Raw genomic sequence first — 16,067 nt, 5'->3', positions numbered from 1 at the left:
CTGGTCTGAAGATAAATATGTGCAAGTCATGGTTCCAGCTGTGGGGGGTATAAAGACTACACAATTCAGCGGTCATCATGAAAGAGTACTCAAATTTTTAATTCAAAAAAAGATCTGGGTTTCACTTTCATTCTCCCCTGTGGCACAGAGTTGTAAAAAGCTGGGGAGGTGTAACTATGCAGGTGGATCATCTGCATGTCACTGTTTGCTTTGCTCATTTGTACGTACACATATCTGTATTAATATTTGTATCTCTACAATTAATAACGATGTCAATTATTTCACAGAATACTGCAAGAATTCCAGCCTTTGCAATTCAGACATTGGCAACAAATCTAAGCAGCCATCATGCCATTATGAAGATTCTGAGCATTTTCTTTTTATTAATCATAGCTTTTTTTCAGGAGGGGAAAAAAGGGAGGAAGTAAATTTGGAGATGAGTCCCTGACTGTCGAGAGATGGTAGAAATTGGATTCAATAGTCATGAACACCACAGGGCTGGAAGTGTTTTATCTACACCTCAACTCCTGCTACTGTATTTCACAGAATGATAGAATTGTTTACGTGGGAAGGGACCTTAAAGCCCATCCAGTGCCACACCCTGCCATGGGCAAGGACAATTTCCACTATCCCAGGGTGCTCCAAGCCCCATCCAGCCTGGCCTTGGACACTTCAAAGGATCCAGGGGCAGCCACAGCTTCTCTGCACAGCCTGTGCCAGGGCCTCCTCATCCTCACAGGGAAGAATTCCTTGCCAATATCCCATCTAACCCTGCCCTCTGGCTGTTTGTAGCCACCCCCCCTTGTCCTGGCACTCCAAGCACTCCAGCTGTTTGTGTTTTGTTAATACAGATAGTCCCTCTCCATTTTTTTGTCTGATCCCTTCAGGTACTGGAAGGCCACAATTAGATTGCCCCAGGCCTTCTCTTTTCCAGGCTGAACAACCTGGATTCTCTCAGCCTTTTATCCCTAGAAGTACTTTGTCAAGTCAAACAGAGCAGCAGCACATCTCTCACATTAACTACACCAGCTTATTTTTTTTACACCAAGCCCACTGTTTCCTTCCCTGCCCACACCAAACACACTCAGAGCCTCCCTGTATCTAAAATGCCACAAAGAAATCTTGGTACTAACAGGCATCAGACAAGCTGCAAACACTCACAATGAACTCAAACTTCAAAGTGTAGGTGGAAAACCACAAATTGGAGCCTGCTGACCTTTCTGTGATTCATAAAGCAGCACAGCAGTGGCTCCCAACAGGCCAAATTCACTGCCCTGGAGCCTGAAGTGGTAACAGCAATTGCCATTTACAGAGTGAGTAACGGTGATTCTAAGGCACGCTTAGAATGAATTTCTGTGCCTATTGAGCCTGTTTAGCTAAAGCTTATCTTTCTCACAGTAGGGACTCCTAAGTTTATTTCAACTTGACGGGAAAAGGAAGTTCCACCACAGGTAGGGGCAACAGGTACCACGGACACCAGTATGAGATGGCAGATGGCTGGGGGGTGGGAAGGGAAGCAGCGCTGAACTGGCTCCAAGCAGGTTCAAACTGTCACACAACACAAACATGTGAGTCATTTTGCAACCACCACTGTAATTCTATCTAAGACTGCCTCTTGGGAAACAGAAAGACACTTACATTCCAATACAGTCGAATCTAACAGGCTTTGACTGATAAATGTATGTTAATTTCTCAACTGATATTACAAAAAAAGGACTTATGTAAGGAGAGGAGTTGTAAGCAAGTGAGTGTTTCAAAACGGTTCAAACACACGGACTTTGTTGTTTCTGGCACACAGGAAATGCTGTTTGTGAAGGCACACACAGCATTCAGCAACAAACATGATAAACATCCACAGAATTTACTGATTGCAGCTACAGGACTCACTGTCATATGATGCCATACCCAGTGCCAGAGTTTCCCGAATAAAACAGGGTCAAGTGTACTTCGTAAAAATTACGAGAAGTAACCTATGTCGTGCTCGGTGCTATCTATGAAACCACCGCGGGTTCATCTGTACAAAAACCACCCTGCCAGCACACACACCACGGCCAACATCAGCACAAACTACCCCGCGCCAGAGTTCAGCCAAGATATCAAGGGCACCAGCGGTGTTTACACAGCACTAAGCCAGAGTTTAATCCTGCCAGCATTGACCCAACAAACGGCCTGTCTTGAGAAAGACTTCGTGTCCCTATAGCAGAAGTTACACGGAGATTGTATCAACCACAACTTGCTTAAGAAGGGGAGAGGTGAAACAGGTGCCCACAGCGGCATTAAAAAATATACACGTATTAAAAACAAAAGCACGAGTTAATCGCACAAGCGCTTAAATCGTAGAATTCGGAAGTTTCAGTGGCGGCAGGCGAGCTCTTGCGGCCGGAGCCACCTTTGTCCCCGTTTCCGATGTGGAAGTGCTGGCCTTGCGTAGGGCAGGGACGGGACAGCGGCCGGGAGCGGGGCCCGGCCGGGCGCCAGCGGTTCCGTTATGCGGGAGGCGCTCCCGGCGGGCAGGGCACGGCTCGGCTCGGCTCGGCTCAGCTCGGCAAGGCAAGGCAAGGCAAGGCAAGGGACCGACGCGCCGCTCGCAGCCTGAGGCCCCGCTCCCCGTCCCGCCCCGGCACTCACGTCGAGAGCTTCCTGGTCCAGAAGAGCCCGCCGGGCCAGAGCTCCTGCAGCTGCACGGCGCGGGCCAGGTTGCCCTTGATGTGCTCCAGGAAGCGGGCGGCCTCTTCCTCCAGGCGCTCGCCGTAGGGCAGCAGCTTGTTGTAGACGATCTCCTTCTGCGGCGGCCGGGCCATGTCGGCGCTGCCCGGGAGGGCCGGTGACCGCGGCCGCCGCGCCCCGCCCGCCCCGCTCGGCTCTGCGCCGCTCACTTCCGGCGGAAGGCGGGCCCGGGGCGGCTCCGGGTGCTCCGCGGGCACGGGGCCGGGCCGGGGGCGCGGGGCCGGGGCCGGGCCGGGGCGGCGCTTTGGGCACCGCCGCGGGGAGGGGCGGAAAGGCCACGGCGCCCGCCCGAGCGCAGGGTCCGCGCTCTGCGGCTTTGCGGCTGGGGGAAAAGCCCTTCTGCTAAAGCTGCCGCCGCCTGGACGCGCAATTGGGAGTGAAAACATTCACCCGCCGGCTGCGCTCATCGGGAGGGAATCGAGCATTGGTTCTCGCCCAAAAACACTCGGCGTGAGGTGGGGATGGGGCGGGTGCTGGAGGTAACGGGGCAGTGCCCGTCCCTGGAGGGGTGCAGGGACAGAGCGACACTCAGTGCCGCGGTGTGTCGGACTCAATGATCCCGAGGTCTCCCATCTCCGAGGTCTTTGCCAGCCCAATTGATTCGGTGGTGCTGTAATTAGCCCCGGAGTTTGATAGCAGATTGCGCGGCTGCCTAAGAGGCTTATTTGAAATAATAACGCTAGTCAGAAGCGCAGAGCTCGCCCGCGGGCCGTGGGTGTGGGATAAACTGCTGAGGGATATGTGATAACAGCGCTGATAGCTGTTATCTCCAGCTGTCCTAATATAATTGAATTTCCCCTCAAGAGTTACATCGTGGCCATACAACAGCTGCAAACTGATTAGATTTAGAGCTACTGACAAGGGCAAATCCTGTTTTCTGATCTTTATGCTCAAACTAGCTCTGCTTAAAATTAAAAAAAAAAAAAAAAAGACGGCTAACTAATTTCTGGAACACGATAGGGAGAGGAGAAACACCACAGAAAACCTAAGTATGACAGGCAAAGACATCATGGCATCTTCCCGAGGAGTGCATCATCTACTTTCCTCACCCTCCTAGACCTGTATTTTTAATAAAGGAAGCACCAGGATTTGGTGTAGTGTCCCATCCTTCTGAAATACCCTTCCATTCCTAGAAGATTTTGTATCACATGATCTCATGGGTCACATCTATCAACTTTTACATGATTACTAAATAGCTGGACTTCACTCAATTTGTTGCCATCTTTCACAGGGACTTTACACTTGTGTTGCCTCATAACTGCATGAAGCAAAACAATCATAGATGAATCTCTTCCCCTTCTGGCTTGAATTAAAAATAAAAACTTGGTCATGGTCAGCTTTCCGTGGGGATAAAGTACATCTTGGTTTAGCATTTTTCTGATGAAAACAGAAATAAACAATATGAAATGAATAGTTTTATCACCAATGCAGTCAAGGATAAATTGCCCCAAAAGCTGTAATAAAAAACCAATATCTACAGTTAGTGAAAAGGGTAAGTGAAAATATGCGTGCATTGAAATTGAAAAGTCTAAAATGACTTATTTTCTGTCACTTAGAGGCAATTCTTGATAATCACAATGGTGGTTTGTTCAGACATTTCCAATGTGGTAAATTGTTTGTAAAATTTGAAGCATGCAGTTTGTCTGGACTTGGAGAGGGAAAAAAATCAAAATTCTAGCCCAATTTTCTGAAATTGAAGTTGGCAGATACATCAGGAGCTTCCCAGCTGCATTCTGTTGCTTTGTAACCGTGTTATAAAAAATTACTCCTGCCCTTTCTAACCCAAGTTAAAACAAAGCCTTGATTTTTCAGGCATTTTGGAGTATTTGGCATGTGAATGAACACCTCTGACCTCAGGGAGCCTGTTCTGTCTGAGCCAGCAAGCTGCCATCTCAGCTGTGGCCTCAGACACATGAATGCCTTCCACCAGGATTAAACACTCACCTTTTGGGGAAAAACATGCCAAGTTACACCATCAGCACCTCTGACAGCCATCCTACTAGGTCATCTGATCTCCTCCATTCCTGTTTTCAGAGTCTGAAACAAGGGGAGAGGAGATTCCTGCTCCATTCATAATTACAGTAGTAAGCATACCTGTAGTACTTGCTTTTTGAATGTATTTTCTGCATGTTGATTAATTTACTAATTACATTTAGTAATTATTTAAAAAACCTAGTCCTTTCCCCTCCTTGCTATGCCACCATTCCGCTCTTTAAAAAGAGAAGAAAAAAAAAAAAGATACATTTTGCCAAGTGAGTCAAAAATAAATGTGTTGTTCAAGTTTGCAATATGTTTTGGCTGCAGCAGTGTGTGAGAGCACATTTGGTTCCCGAGTCAGATGATGAAGGACGGGGCTTTCATAACACAGGACCCGTCTGTGCCACTTCACATCAACAGCTTCTTCCTCTCCCATTAAGTAGGAGGAATATGAATTGCCAGCAACCCAAATATGGCAGCCACCTGTTGGTTTTGGCATTGCCTCCTGAGAGCTGATGAATCCGAGTGGAGTAGTTGTGAGAAAAACACAATCTTCCCATTCATGAGGAACTTTGAGTGCTGCCAGTGGCGTGGGTCACGCTGGGGGCTGTCCACGTGTTCCCTCATTGGGCGATGCCTGAGGGCAGCCAGCACCAGCACTGGCATTTGGGATTTGGGAATCTTGTCACCCAGCCTTGCTTCCTGCTGCCTCAGCTCCCCAGGGACCACTTAGCACAGATGTTTTCCTTAGTGACCCATCTGTCCTTTCCCACCCAAGTTGGATAATGTTTCAATGACAGATTTCCATCCATTTTTCAGTACCTGAGGCCCTTCCAGTACCTGAAGGGAGCATACAAGAAAAATGGAGAGGGACATTTCATAAGGACTTGGAGTGACAGGACAAGGAGGGATGGCTTCAAACTGAAAGAGAATAGGTTTAGATGAGATACACACAAGAAATTCTTCTCTGTGAATAGGGAAGCTGTGGCTGCACCATCCCTGGAAGTGTCCAAGTTCAGGCTGGACAGGGCTTGGAGCAACCTGGGATGGTGGAAGGTGTCCCTACCCATGGCAAGGGGTGGAACTGGATGGGCTTTAAGTTCCTTTCCAACCTAAACCACTCTATGATTTTCCAGTTTGGAAAAGAATAGCCAATACAAGAGGAGCTTCATATTGCCTGTATCATACCTGTCCTAGGCTATGACCCCCATATCTCACAAAGCACCACCACAGGAATAAAGAGGAATATAGCTGCTTTTAGATGAGGATCCTCAGACTTTCCCTCAGCCACGTGTTTCTAAACTGGTCAGTTGCTGAAAGGGGCCAAAGAGGCAACTCAGAAACATCCCTGTCACATAAACTCCTATTTTACAGAGAACTTGTCTATTTGGGGGATGAGGGCAAAAGTAATTACAGCATCTGAATGAGGAACTTAAAGTTTCCTGTGTAGTATGGGACAAAAATAGGTTCTTCTAAAGTGTGATTCAGAGGAACTAATTTTAGGTCCCTAAAATAAGGCTGTCTAAATACTCCACGACATGTTTCAAGTTGGATGGGGAGGCGGGTTCAGTGTCACCTACAGCACACATGCTGAATATTGTTCTTTTTTTGCAATGCCTGTTTGGATCTGTGTGTTCTAATGTGAGTGGAATATTTCTGTTGAGCAGAAATAAGAGGCCCTTGTGAAGAGATTAAAGTGGGCACCTGTCTTATTTTTAAAACTCTATTTCATAGACAAGCCTGACCAAATAGGTGCAGCATTGTTATCCTTCACTTTACATTCCCAGTGGTTCTGTTTATGAGAGTTAAATCCATCCTCAATTATATCCATTCATAAGATATTGTTTGGCCTCTGCTCTTTTCCACTGAACTTAGTGGGTTACTGTGCTTACAATGGACAGTCTTTGTACAAGAACAGGACCTCAATTCTCCTTGGTGAAATAAATTAATTTATAGCAAAAGTGTTTTTTCCTCTCCACTCCCTGGATTTGTTCTCTTTTGGTGCCTTATTGCCTAAGATTTGGAAAGCATAATTGTCCCAAATCCACAGCAGAGATTCTGCCTGTGACAGGCTGTTTCCTCTACATGTCTGAAACTCCCAAAGATATCCCTGGAAACAATTGTGCCTGTGGGGAGAAAAAGCAATGGACTTGAGCCTCTTTATAAGAGGTTCTTTCCAAATTACTCACAGCTATTTGAAATAAATAATAATTCCTTGGACATGACAGAAATGCAGCCAACTTTTGGGAAATAGACATTAGGGTTAGTTTTCTGTTCCTCTTGAGCCATTGAAATGGATTTTTCTGTCTCACTCTCTTGCCAAACAGAAACCAGCCCCAGAGGAGCACGTGATGACAGTGAACTCACAAAGGTCATTCCTAGGGATTCTGCTGTTCTAGGAAATCAAGGCAACACAGTCCCTTGGCAGCCTGCAGTCACTCACATAGAAACTGCTCATTATGGACTTGGGAGTCTCATGCAGTTGCCCTGTGTTTGCCAGAGAGGATTGTGACACACCTTACCCCAAGTGCCTGGGTGGATGATCATATTTATTGGTTTTAACTGGCAAATGCATCTCTTGCACCTTCATCTGCAGTTCTCTGGTTTGTCTATTCCTTGTCAAGATGAAAAATCAGCAATGTCTATTTAAAAATAAAATTAAAATATATAAGGTCTGCTTTCTCAACCCAGGATAAATCAAATAACAACCAAAAATCTTTGCTCAGGTTTTCAGTCTTGTTTCAAGCAGCATTGAGCACAAATAATTGTGTTTATCATGGCCATAGCTCAAGTAGTTGTTCAGGCTTTAGTTCTGTGGGTGGATTGTGTGTTCACTGTTTGGACATGTGGATCAGAAGTATTTAAATATTTATGAATTCTGGAGGAGAAGCAGTCTCACTTGAATATTCCCCTAAGCAACCAATCCTTTCTCTCCTGCTAATGAATTATCTATCCTTTGCTTCTGGCTGAGTGGTTTTGTGCATGGAATCTGCATGGGAGACTTTTTGGCATGTTTCTAAAGCAGCAACTTCTCTCATGGATTGTTAGGGAGACGCCCAGGAGATTAGCAAACCTTTGGGAAGATCACACGGCACAAACTCGGAGCTCTCTGGTGTTCATTTGGTCTAGCCTGGCATGTTGTTTATGTCTATGCCTTGGTAATGTGGGGATAATAAGTGTAATTATGGCAGGGGCATGATTATGGTAGTGCTGGGGCCTGCTGACTAACACCAGGATTCAAGGAATTGTAAATTGTAAATTTATTATTGTCCCAGGTATCCCGTTAGGAAGAGTTCAAGGTGAAACAATAACTGTAAATTAACACTTCCTTTCAACCTTGGAAATATAACTGTCAGGAAGGCTGTTTAGGATAGAAGGAATGTTCCAATTAAGGAGCACAGGAGGCCTGTAAATTCAGGGATATCCCAGGGAGAGGAAAAAGTTGCTTTTGCCACATTTTTGTGTTGTTATTTCGAGGCCAAGCCCAGTGGAAAATTGAGCCTTGCTTAGTACAAAGGCAGCAGCTGCCCTTCTGCTGGGCAGAGCACTGAGAACTGGGTGAAAGAACTCAGGGGGTTTAGAAAATTCAAGTGAGAAACAGAACAAAAAGAGCAGGAAAAAGACAGCTTGTAATCTCCAGAGAGGGCTCTGCAGGACAATCCAGTGGGCGTTCACCGTGGCTGTGATACCACTATCTACAGCCCCCATGTGTTTTCTTTTTCAGTAGCGTTGCAATGGATGGATACAGAACCTGATTCATGCTTTCTTGGTTTTGCCAAATGCCTGTTCAAATCCTGTAGCTATGCTCTGAATTAATCTGCTTACCCAAAGGCATTGCTGGAAAAATGGTTGTCCTTGGAGATTCCAGCCTCCTTTGCCTGGGAAAGATAGAGCCATCAGCATCTGGAGTGATGTTAGCAGGAGGCTTGACAGGCTCTGAAATCAGAAGAAACTGGGGCAGAATCATTCTGCTTACCCCTAAATATCCCCAGCAAATTAGCACCTCTGAAAAGCAGGGAGTTTTGAGATGGGAAGTCAGGAGCGAAGCGAATTGGGGGTGGTGTCAGGGGTGCCAGAGGTGTTACCAAGTTCAGAGCACCCAAAGAGCTGGATGTGCACAGCAGCTCTGCAGCACAGCAGCTGCAGCAGTCTGAGTGCAGCCGCAGCCAGCCCTGCCAGCCCGGGGCCAGCAGCCCAGGGACCTGACCCGATCCTGCACTGCACAGAGCAAGGGATGGCATCCACCAGCTCTCCAGGGGCTTTTCAGGGAGCAGCTGGTGCCATCAGAGTTACTTTCTAGAGTATCTCCTTCAGGTGCCCTCACTGTGATTTTTTTGAAGTTAGGTAATCACTTAGGTAGTCTTATTTTCTCACTAGATTCCCAGACTCCGTGCCTTTTTCTCTCTGCAAAGCTTTCAGTTTCTTTCAGGCTGGCCTCAGTCTTTGCTGCGGAAATGTGCAAGAACATTGTCCTGTGACAAGACTAAAACTCAGAAGTAAAGATTAAGAACTGACGTGCATACAATCTTACTTCCCCGTGCACACTCTCCATTTTCTTAATTCACAGACAGACATCCTGAGTCACAGGCCATTTCATTCTGTTTAATAGTGCTAAATGGGTTTTTCATCCCCTCATTCATCTGCTTTTAAAGTTCATTATGTTCTGGTCTCATGTTCTGCAACAGTAATTTCTGATTCATGCACAGTGTGAAAAGTTGTTCCCTTTTGATTGTTGTTAACTTTTTATCTGGAGATTTTCTTAGTGCCCTGAGTTCCTCCATTTGAGAAATAAGAAGGCCTCTTTGCCATCTATTATTATACAGAATCATACAAAAATCATGCTGATTCTTCCTGTTTTATCAGAACCACTAAAGTTTCTGCTAGGTTGGATGGAGAAGATGTCATCACGTTATAAAGATGAATGAAAGTTTGGGACTGACAGCATCCCTCCTTTTGAATGCAAGAGGACATCTTTCTTCACCCAGATGCTGATTTTCACCAAATTTGTCACAAGTAAATGTCTTTGAATCATATTTTTGATGAGAGCTGACCACATGTTCAAATTTGGAGAATGAAATCCAGAAGTTTTCCAATAACAAGTAGTGAAGCAGTAATCAATTCGGTGAGACTTCCTCTGATGGCACAGGCTGCACTAATACAGGGCAAGATTCTGAAATACTCACAATTTTCTCTTTGTTGTTTTGAGAAGGAATAAAGGTCTAATGCAATTAAGGAGAATGAATCAAGTAGTTTCACAGAGCTGCAAAATGTAATGCTGTCAACCCACCTCCCTGAGAAACCATTCCTTTAGCAACCCACGCTCTTTTGTGTGTTCTTAGATCTTCTGTAGAGCCCTGAATTCTCCCTAAATTTGACAGCATTGTTCTGGCAGCTGTGGGAAGGGTGATGCTTAAAATTTCCTGTGTTTCAATGGGAATAAAAACTTACTGCCTTAAATGACCACATCTCCTCCTCCTCCTCAGCATGTGCAAAAGGAGAAAAACATAACAGCAGAAATCTCAGTGTTTTCCTCAAATGTTAATGAGTTTGCTGTGAATGGTTATTTCATAAATCAAATGTTGGATCAATCTGCTTTCCTATCAAAACAATTTAAATGTGGGTGTTATAGTAGGTGGGTTTGTTTTTGGATTTAGTCATCAAGCCAAGCCTGACCTGACCTTTCATGCCAGCAGACAACCGACAGACTTAACCCCAAATTCCACCTGATTCCTGTGCTTTGGTACTGAATAGTTTAACTTTATCCATCACATTTTTGATTGAGATGGGTTTTTCTTTGCCATAGGACACATCAGTTCATATGCTCATGTTTTAATTCCCAATATTTTGTAGTCTAAAAGAACTTGGCAGTGGTGATGCAAGTTTCCAAGGCTGATTTCCTCATAGCAAGTATTTATATTTATCCAGTGGTTCAGTTTCTTATTATCAATTCAGATTAAAACTTCACAACTACCAGCTAGGAATGTTTTACCTGAAAATTCTTTCTTTTTATTTATATATCAGTGAAAATACTTTTAAAAGCTTAATTTAGACTGAAAAACTTTGAACTTTGTTTTCATGTGGTTTTATTGGTGGAGGTTTAGAGGTTTATTGCCCAACTTAAAAAATAAAAGCTCCTTTCAGAGAAACAGTCAATAGGTCTTCATGCCCTACAGAATCAGGCTATGACACAAAAATAAAAAATAATACTAAATCTAAACAATATAGTCTAGCCAGAGGAAAATAACAGGCTCACAATTTTGTATGTGTCACTTTATGTAAGCAGTTTGGGATTTTGGAGCACGAGGGACAAATTTAGCTCCTGTGCACACAAAGTTTGGCTGCACTCCTGAAATCTGATCTGTGAGGGTGTGACTCATACCCTGTAAGACTCTCCCCTTGCTCAGGGGCTGCTGCAAAGGTGGGGTGCTCTTCCCACATGGATCACGTCCCTGGATTTGGATCCTGGCGTATAAATGGATCAGCAGACAAGTGCTGTAACCAGGTCACCTCCCTGTGCTATTGTCACACTGGGTTTTCAGCTATAAAGTCATCATTAATCACTCAACCACCTGAATAAAGCTCTCAAAGAATCCCTCTTTGTGCCTGTCTTGCCCTTTAGACTTCCAAATAGAATCTGTAGTGCTAAAAAGAGGAAAGTTCCTGATAGCCAGTAAAGAGGAAGAACTGGGAGATTAAGCCCTCCAAAAGGTTTCAGTATATTTGGATATTATGTAAATAAGGACTGCAAAAAAGACCCTGAAGAAGCTCATACAGTTTTGAAGTAGAGGTAGCAATCCCCTTAATTTTCATTCTGAAATGAGGAGTAAATGCAATTTAGGAATAAAGAAAAGAGGAAGACTAGTGAAAAAGGTTAGAAGTTTATAATTTTGCCTGAAGAAGAAAACATAAAGGAACAGCAGTGCATTACCTTAAAGGACAGAAAAATAAAATCTAATGTGCATTACAATTCACAGAAAATAAGGGGAAAATGCTGGAAAGGTCAAATTAAGCTTATATGGCTTCCCTGATATTCCATGCTCCCTAGGTAACAGCAATAACCTGGCAACAGAAGCAGCATCTTTATTATTTATTTATCTGGAGGCTTTGGTGCCCTTTGGGAAACACTCATCAAAACCATCTGGGGACAGTTTACAAGTGAATCAGGTCTGGAGTTTGGTTCAGATAAACAGAGCTGCACAGCTAAAAATACATCAAGAAACTTTTATGATCAGAAGTAGCAGGGGAGAGACATGCAATCACAGCAGGTTTGGGGAGGAGCCAGGTTACCTAAAAATGGTGCAGAAAAACAGTGCAGTTACAAGGTGAAGGATGAATCAAGACAGCAAGGTGGGAGGTTATGTGCCTGATGGGGTATCCATGTGAATGCCAAAGGCAGTCATTTTGGGAGTGGGAAACATCAGGTGTGTGTGGTGGTGTGAGGTGACAGCCACACACAGATAGCAGCAGTAGTGGCTAATGAAAGAACCAGAAAGCTGGCTTCCCACCTAGTCTGTGCCAGAGATGAACAAACAGCATAAATAAGGAAGCTACAACTTCCCAATGACCAACCCAAAAGCTTAATAACTGAGATGCTTTAATGAAATTGCTTTTCATTGGCCAGAGTCAAGGGCACCAACAGCTGTGCCCCTCCCACCCAGCCTCACCTAGCACCCACCCACACCCCTCTGCTCTTTGGTGCAGGAGTTCTACTTAAATGAGGGCTGAGCAGAGCTCTTGCCTTTAAACCATGGGTGTGTTCAGTCCTGGTTTTACCTCTGTTGTAGCTGTGGCTTCCTGCTCCTGGAGGGACTCTGCTGCCCAGGTACTGCTGTCACTGATGTGCCAAGGTTGCTCCTCACAAAGCCTTGTTTGTGCTGGTCCCTGGTGTTTGGCTGCAAGGGCACTACTGTTGGGTTTTGGTGTTTTCCAGTAATAATAATTTTTATTATACCCTTTTTAATGCCATGGCTAAAACCCAGTGTTGTGGGAAAGTTTTACAGTGCTTGGAGTGAATACTGGGAGGACTTTAAAGGCTTTATGCCCAGAGGAGGGGCAGAGGGCCTGGTGGTGAAATGTATTATTGTTATCTTTACAACTGGCTGTAGCTTTGGGAAGTGCAGCCAACTGGTTCTGCTTAGGCCAGTGCCACCACCCTGGAATAAACAGCTGGAAGTGGGAGGGAAATTCAGAACTCTATGCAGGCTGCCTGCATTTTTTGGTAGTGTGTGCTAAAGCTCTCTTGCTGATTAGTGTGTTTGAGTAACCTTTGGTTTCTAATATTGCTTACTTAGGCAGCAAAATATTAAATGTTTCAAGAGTATCACCTTCAGAAGTTTTCTGCCATTTGTTATAAAGTAAGGAGAAAGTTGGACTTGTCTAAGGAAAGAGGGACAAGATGTTTTAACAAATGAAATGTCAAAGACTGTAGCGATAAAAAATGTTGTTGCCAGTGCTGGAATCTGCAGGTAACAAAGTGTCATCAGCATCAGGATAAGCTCTGCTTTTAAGGCTTGTGTGGCTTTCTAGTGCAATAAACTCTACTATAAATCTACTTTTTTACTGGTCTTGCTTTTCACTGCTGCCAGATGGCAGCAAATTACAAAAGATTTTCTGTGTTCTGCTCCTCCTTCTGTGGAATCCTCTTTCAAAACAAAATGGTGCTGATTTCACATTAGAAAAATGTATGATCTCCCTGAAAGGCAAAGGTTTGATTTAATGTGCTATATAGGTAAAGCAAATGAAGTTTTGTCCATTATGTTCCTATTCCCTGTCATACTGGGAGTAGGATTTTGTTTCTATGTGAATATTTGTGCTCTGTGCTGAATTGAGTGGCTGTTTCTTGAGTTCACTTGTGTGTCTGGGAAAAATAAATTTGTTACTTTTCTAGGACTTTATTTTGAACCTCCCTGTAGTCTTAAGATGCAAACCTGTGAACAACTCAGGTTATGCTGTGTTACTGTAGAAGACAAGGAGCATGTGGATGGAGGTTACTTAATGGAGACAGCAGATAAAATTATTTTGATTTTTATCGTTCAGTTGCTGTTAACTTACCTTTATCTGTTGATGGGTGAGAGCAAAGTTCCTCTCCTAAGGCTGGATGAATGCTGTTTCTAATGTAGAATTTTGCCTGAAAAGTTTTGGGTTTTTTTTTGTTTGTTTGTTTTGTTGGTGTTTTTTGTTGTTTGTTTTTGGTTTTTTTTTTAAGTAAATATGGTGGGGGAAAAGTTAAACTTCAAGCAGACATAGAAAGCACCAGAGAAAAACTTTTGTGGTGTGTTGCTGAGGACTTGACCTACTAAATAATCAATTGTTGACTTGGTTTTTTATCCGTAGCATGTAGACACAAGAAATGTCACAATGACAGTTTTGGAAAGGTGTTCTAATGAGAACATAAGCACTACTGGATAGCACTGAAAACTGGGTGAATAGCTTGCATGGAATGAACTTTCTTTCTCTGGGGTCTGCTGCTCCAGCTGAGGAGTCTGGCGTTTGCCCCAGCACAGTGGGGGAAAAATAGGCTGTTCAAACTGTATCAAGTTTGCACTTAATTTTTGAAAGAGTTTGTTAATATCCAGATCTCTTCATGCTTTGTAGATTTCAGTGTTGGTGCCACATTTTTTTTTAACTTGGAACTTGAAACTGATAATGTAAGAAACCAGGGTTTGTTTTTTTATTTGTTGTCCTACTTTTTCATTTAAAAACACAGATCCAGAAGAAATAAAAAGTTGTTTTCAGTTGCTGCTCCTTTATTTCATGTTGGAAATCAATGTGTTCTTCTGATGTGGGAATAATGTGGCAATGTGAAGTCAAAGTGTGCTGTTCAAACTCCAGGTGAAGATTTTTAAGTCATGTGGAGATTGGAGATGTAAGTTGGTCACTCAACCTCATTCAGGGAGGGGAGCCCAAGGCAAATTTGAGGGGTTTTTCTCATGTTTTGTTTTCAACGATTTCCTGTAAATGCCTAGGAAAGACTAATGCTGCTCACCTGTGCCATGGATGCTGGCAACTCCAGGCGTGTGTATGTCAACACCAGTCCTGGAGGAGGAGATGGTGCCCTTCGCACACTGCTTTCCGAACATAAGTCTAATCTGAAACAGAGACGGCAATGACCCCTTGTGAGGGCTCTTTGGAAGCCGCCCCTTAGGGACGTGGGGCCGCGTCCCTCATGGCTGGAGCATTTTCCCGCCCTCGGGGTCGGGCGCTCTCCCCTCACAGGAGAAGCGATGTTTTCCCTCACAGGGACAGCTGTGTCACCCCGGGCTATCAGGTATTTTCCCTCACAGGGAGAGCTGTGTCACCCTGGGCTGTCAGGTATTTTCCCTCACAGGGACAGCTGTGTCACCCCTCGCTGTCAGGTGTTTCCCCTCACAGGCAGAGCTGTGTCATCCCACGCTGTCAGGTGTTTCCCCTCACAGGAGGAGCGATGTTTTTCCTCACAGGGAGAACTGTGTCACCCCCGGTTGTCAGGTGTTTCCCCTCACAGGCAGAGCTCCGTCACTCCTGACTTTCAGGTGCTTCCCCTCACAGGAGGAGCGATGTTTTCTCTCACAGGGACAGCTGTGTCACCCCGGGCTGTCAGGTACTTTCCCTCACAGGGAGAGCTGTGTCACTCCTGGCTGTCAGGTGTTTCCCCTTACAGGGAAAGCTGTGTCACCCCTGGTTGTCAGGTGTTTCCCCTCACAGGTAGAGCTCCGCCACCCCTGACTTTCAGGTGCTTCCCCTCACAGGAGGAGCGATGTTTTCTCTCGCAGGAGGAGCTGTGTCACCCCACGCTGTCAGGTGTTTCTCCTCACGGGAGGGGCGATGTATCCCCTTACAGGGAGCGCTGTGTCACCCCTTGCTGTCGGGTGTTTCCCCTCACAGGAGGAGCGATGTTTCCCCTCGCCGTTGTCGGCCGTTCGCTCCTCACACTCGGGGCTCTCTTCGGGGTGCCGTGGCCCGCCCCATTTTCACGTGAGGCGGCCGCTTGCGCGGTAAGCTTGAGCCTCTCGCGCTCCCGTCCGGGCGCCGCTTGTTCGCGGAGCACCGGCGGCTGCCACAGAGGCTCTTCCTTCGCTGCTGCCATGTCCGCCCCGGCCAAAGTCTCCGGCGCACTCAAATCCGTGGATTACGAAGTGTTCGGGCGGGTGCAAGGTAATGGCGGGCTGAGGGGGCTGCCGGGCGAGGGGCGCCGCGCTGAGGCGGCGGCGGCATCGCGCGTGCGCGGGGTGGGAGCGGCCTGAGGGGAGGCGGGAGCCCTCACCGCGTTCCCGGCGAGAGGGGAAAGTTTTTTGGTTGTGTGGTTTGTTTGTTTGTTTTTAAATTTTAAATCGTTGTAAATATTCCCCCGCCCTAAGGCTCGGCTCCCCCTGGAGCACAGGCTG

The 16,067-nt window shown here is 45.5% G+C and overlaps 2 protein-coding genes across 3 annotated transcripts in view; one reads left to right on the top strand and one right to left on the bottom strand.

Annotated features, from left to right (window-relative positions):
• The window catches only part of PSME4 (proteasome activator subunit 4), a 45,089-nt gene extending 42,121 nt beyond the window's left edge, over positions 1–2,968 (bottom strand). Inside the window, exon 1 of the mRNA XM_071451157.1 lies at positions 2,629–2,968. Coding sequence (XP_071307258.1) covers positions 2,629–2,801 — 173 coding nt within the window. The 5' untranslated portion in view covers positions 2,802–2,968. The remainder of the gene's footprint in view (positions 1–2,628) is intronic.
• Positions 2,969–15,521: 12,553 nt separating this feature from the next.
• ACYP2 (acylphosphatase 2) overlaps positions 15,522–16,067 on the top strand; it is a 33,219-nt gene continuing 32,673 nt past the window's right edge. The window contains exon 1 of one of the 2 annotated variants that reach the window (XM_071451032.1): positions 15,522–15,857. In XM_071451032.1, the coding sequence (XP_071307133.1) occupies positions 15,576–15,857 (282 nt within the window). In that variant the 5' untranslated portion in view covers positions 15,522–15,575. The remainder of the gene's footprint in view (positions 15,858–16,067) is intronic. The other variant, XM_071450954.1, reaches the window with a different exon arrangement.

Source organism: Agelaius tricolor, unplaced genomic scaffold (assembly GCF_023055355.1).
Source record: "Agelaius tricolor isolate 1412-34295 unplaced genomic scaffold, bAgeTri1.0.p SCAF_1, whole genome shotgun sequence".
Lineage (NCBI taxonomy): Eukaryota > Metazoa > Chordata > Aves > Passeriformes > Icteridae > Agelaius > Agelaius tricolor.
Note: the sequence above shows the minus strand (reverse complement) of the source record. Positions and strands in the feature narration are given on the sequence as shown.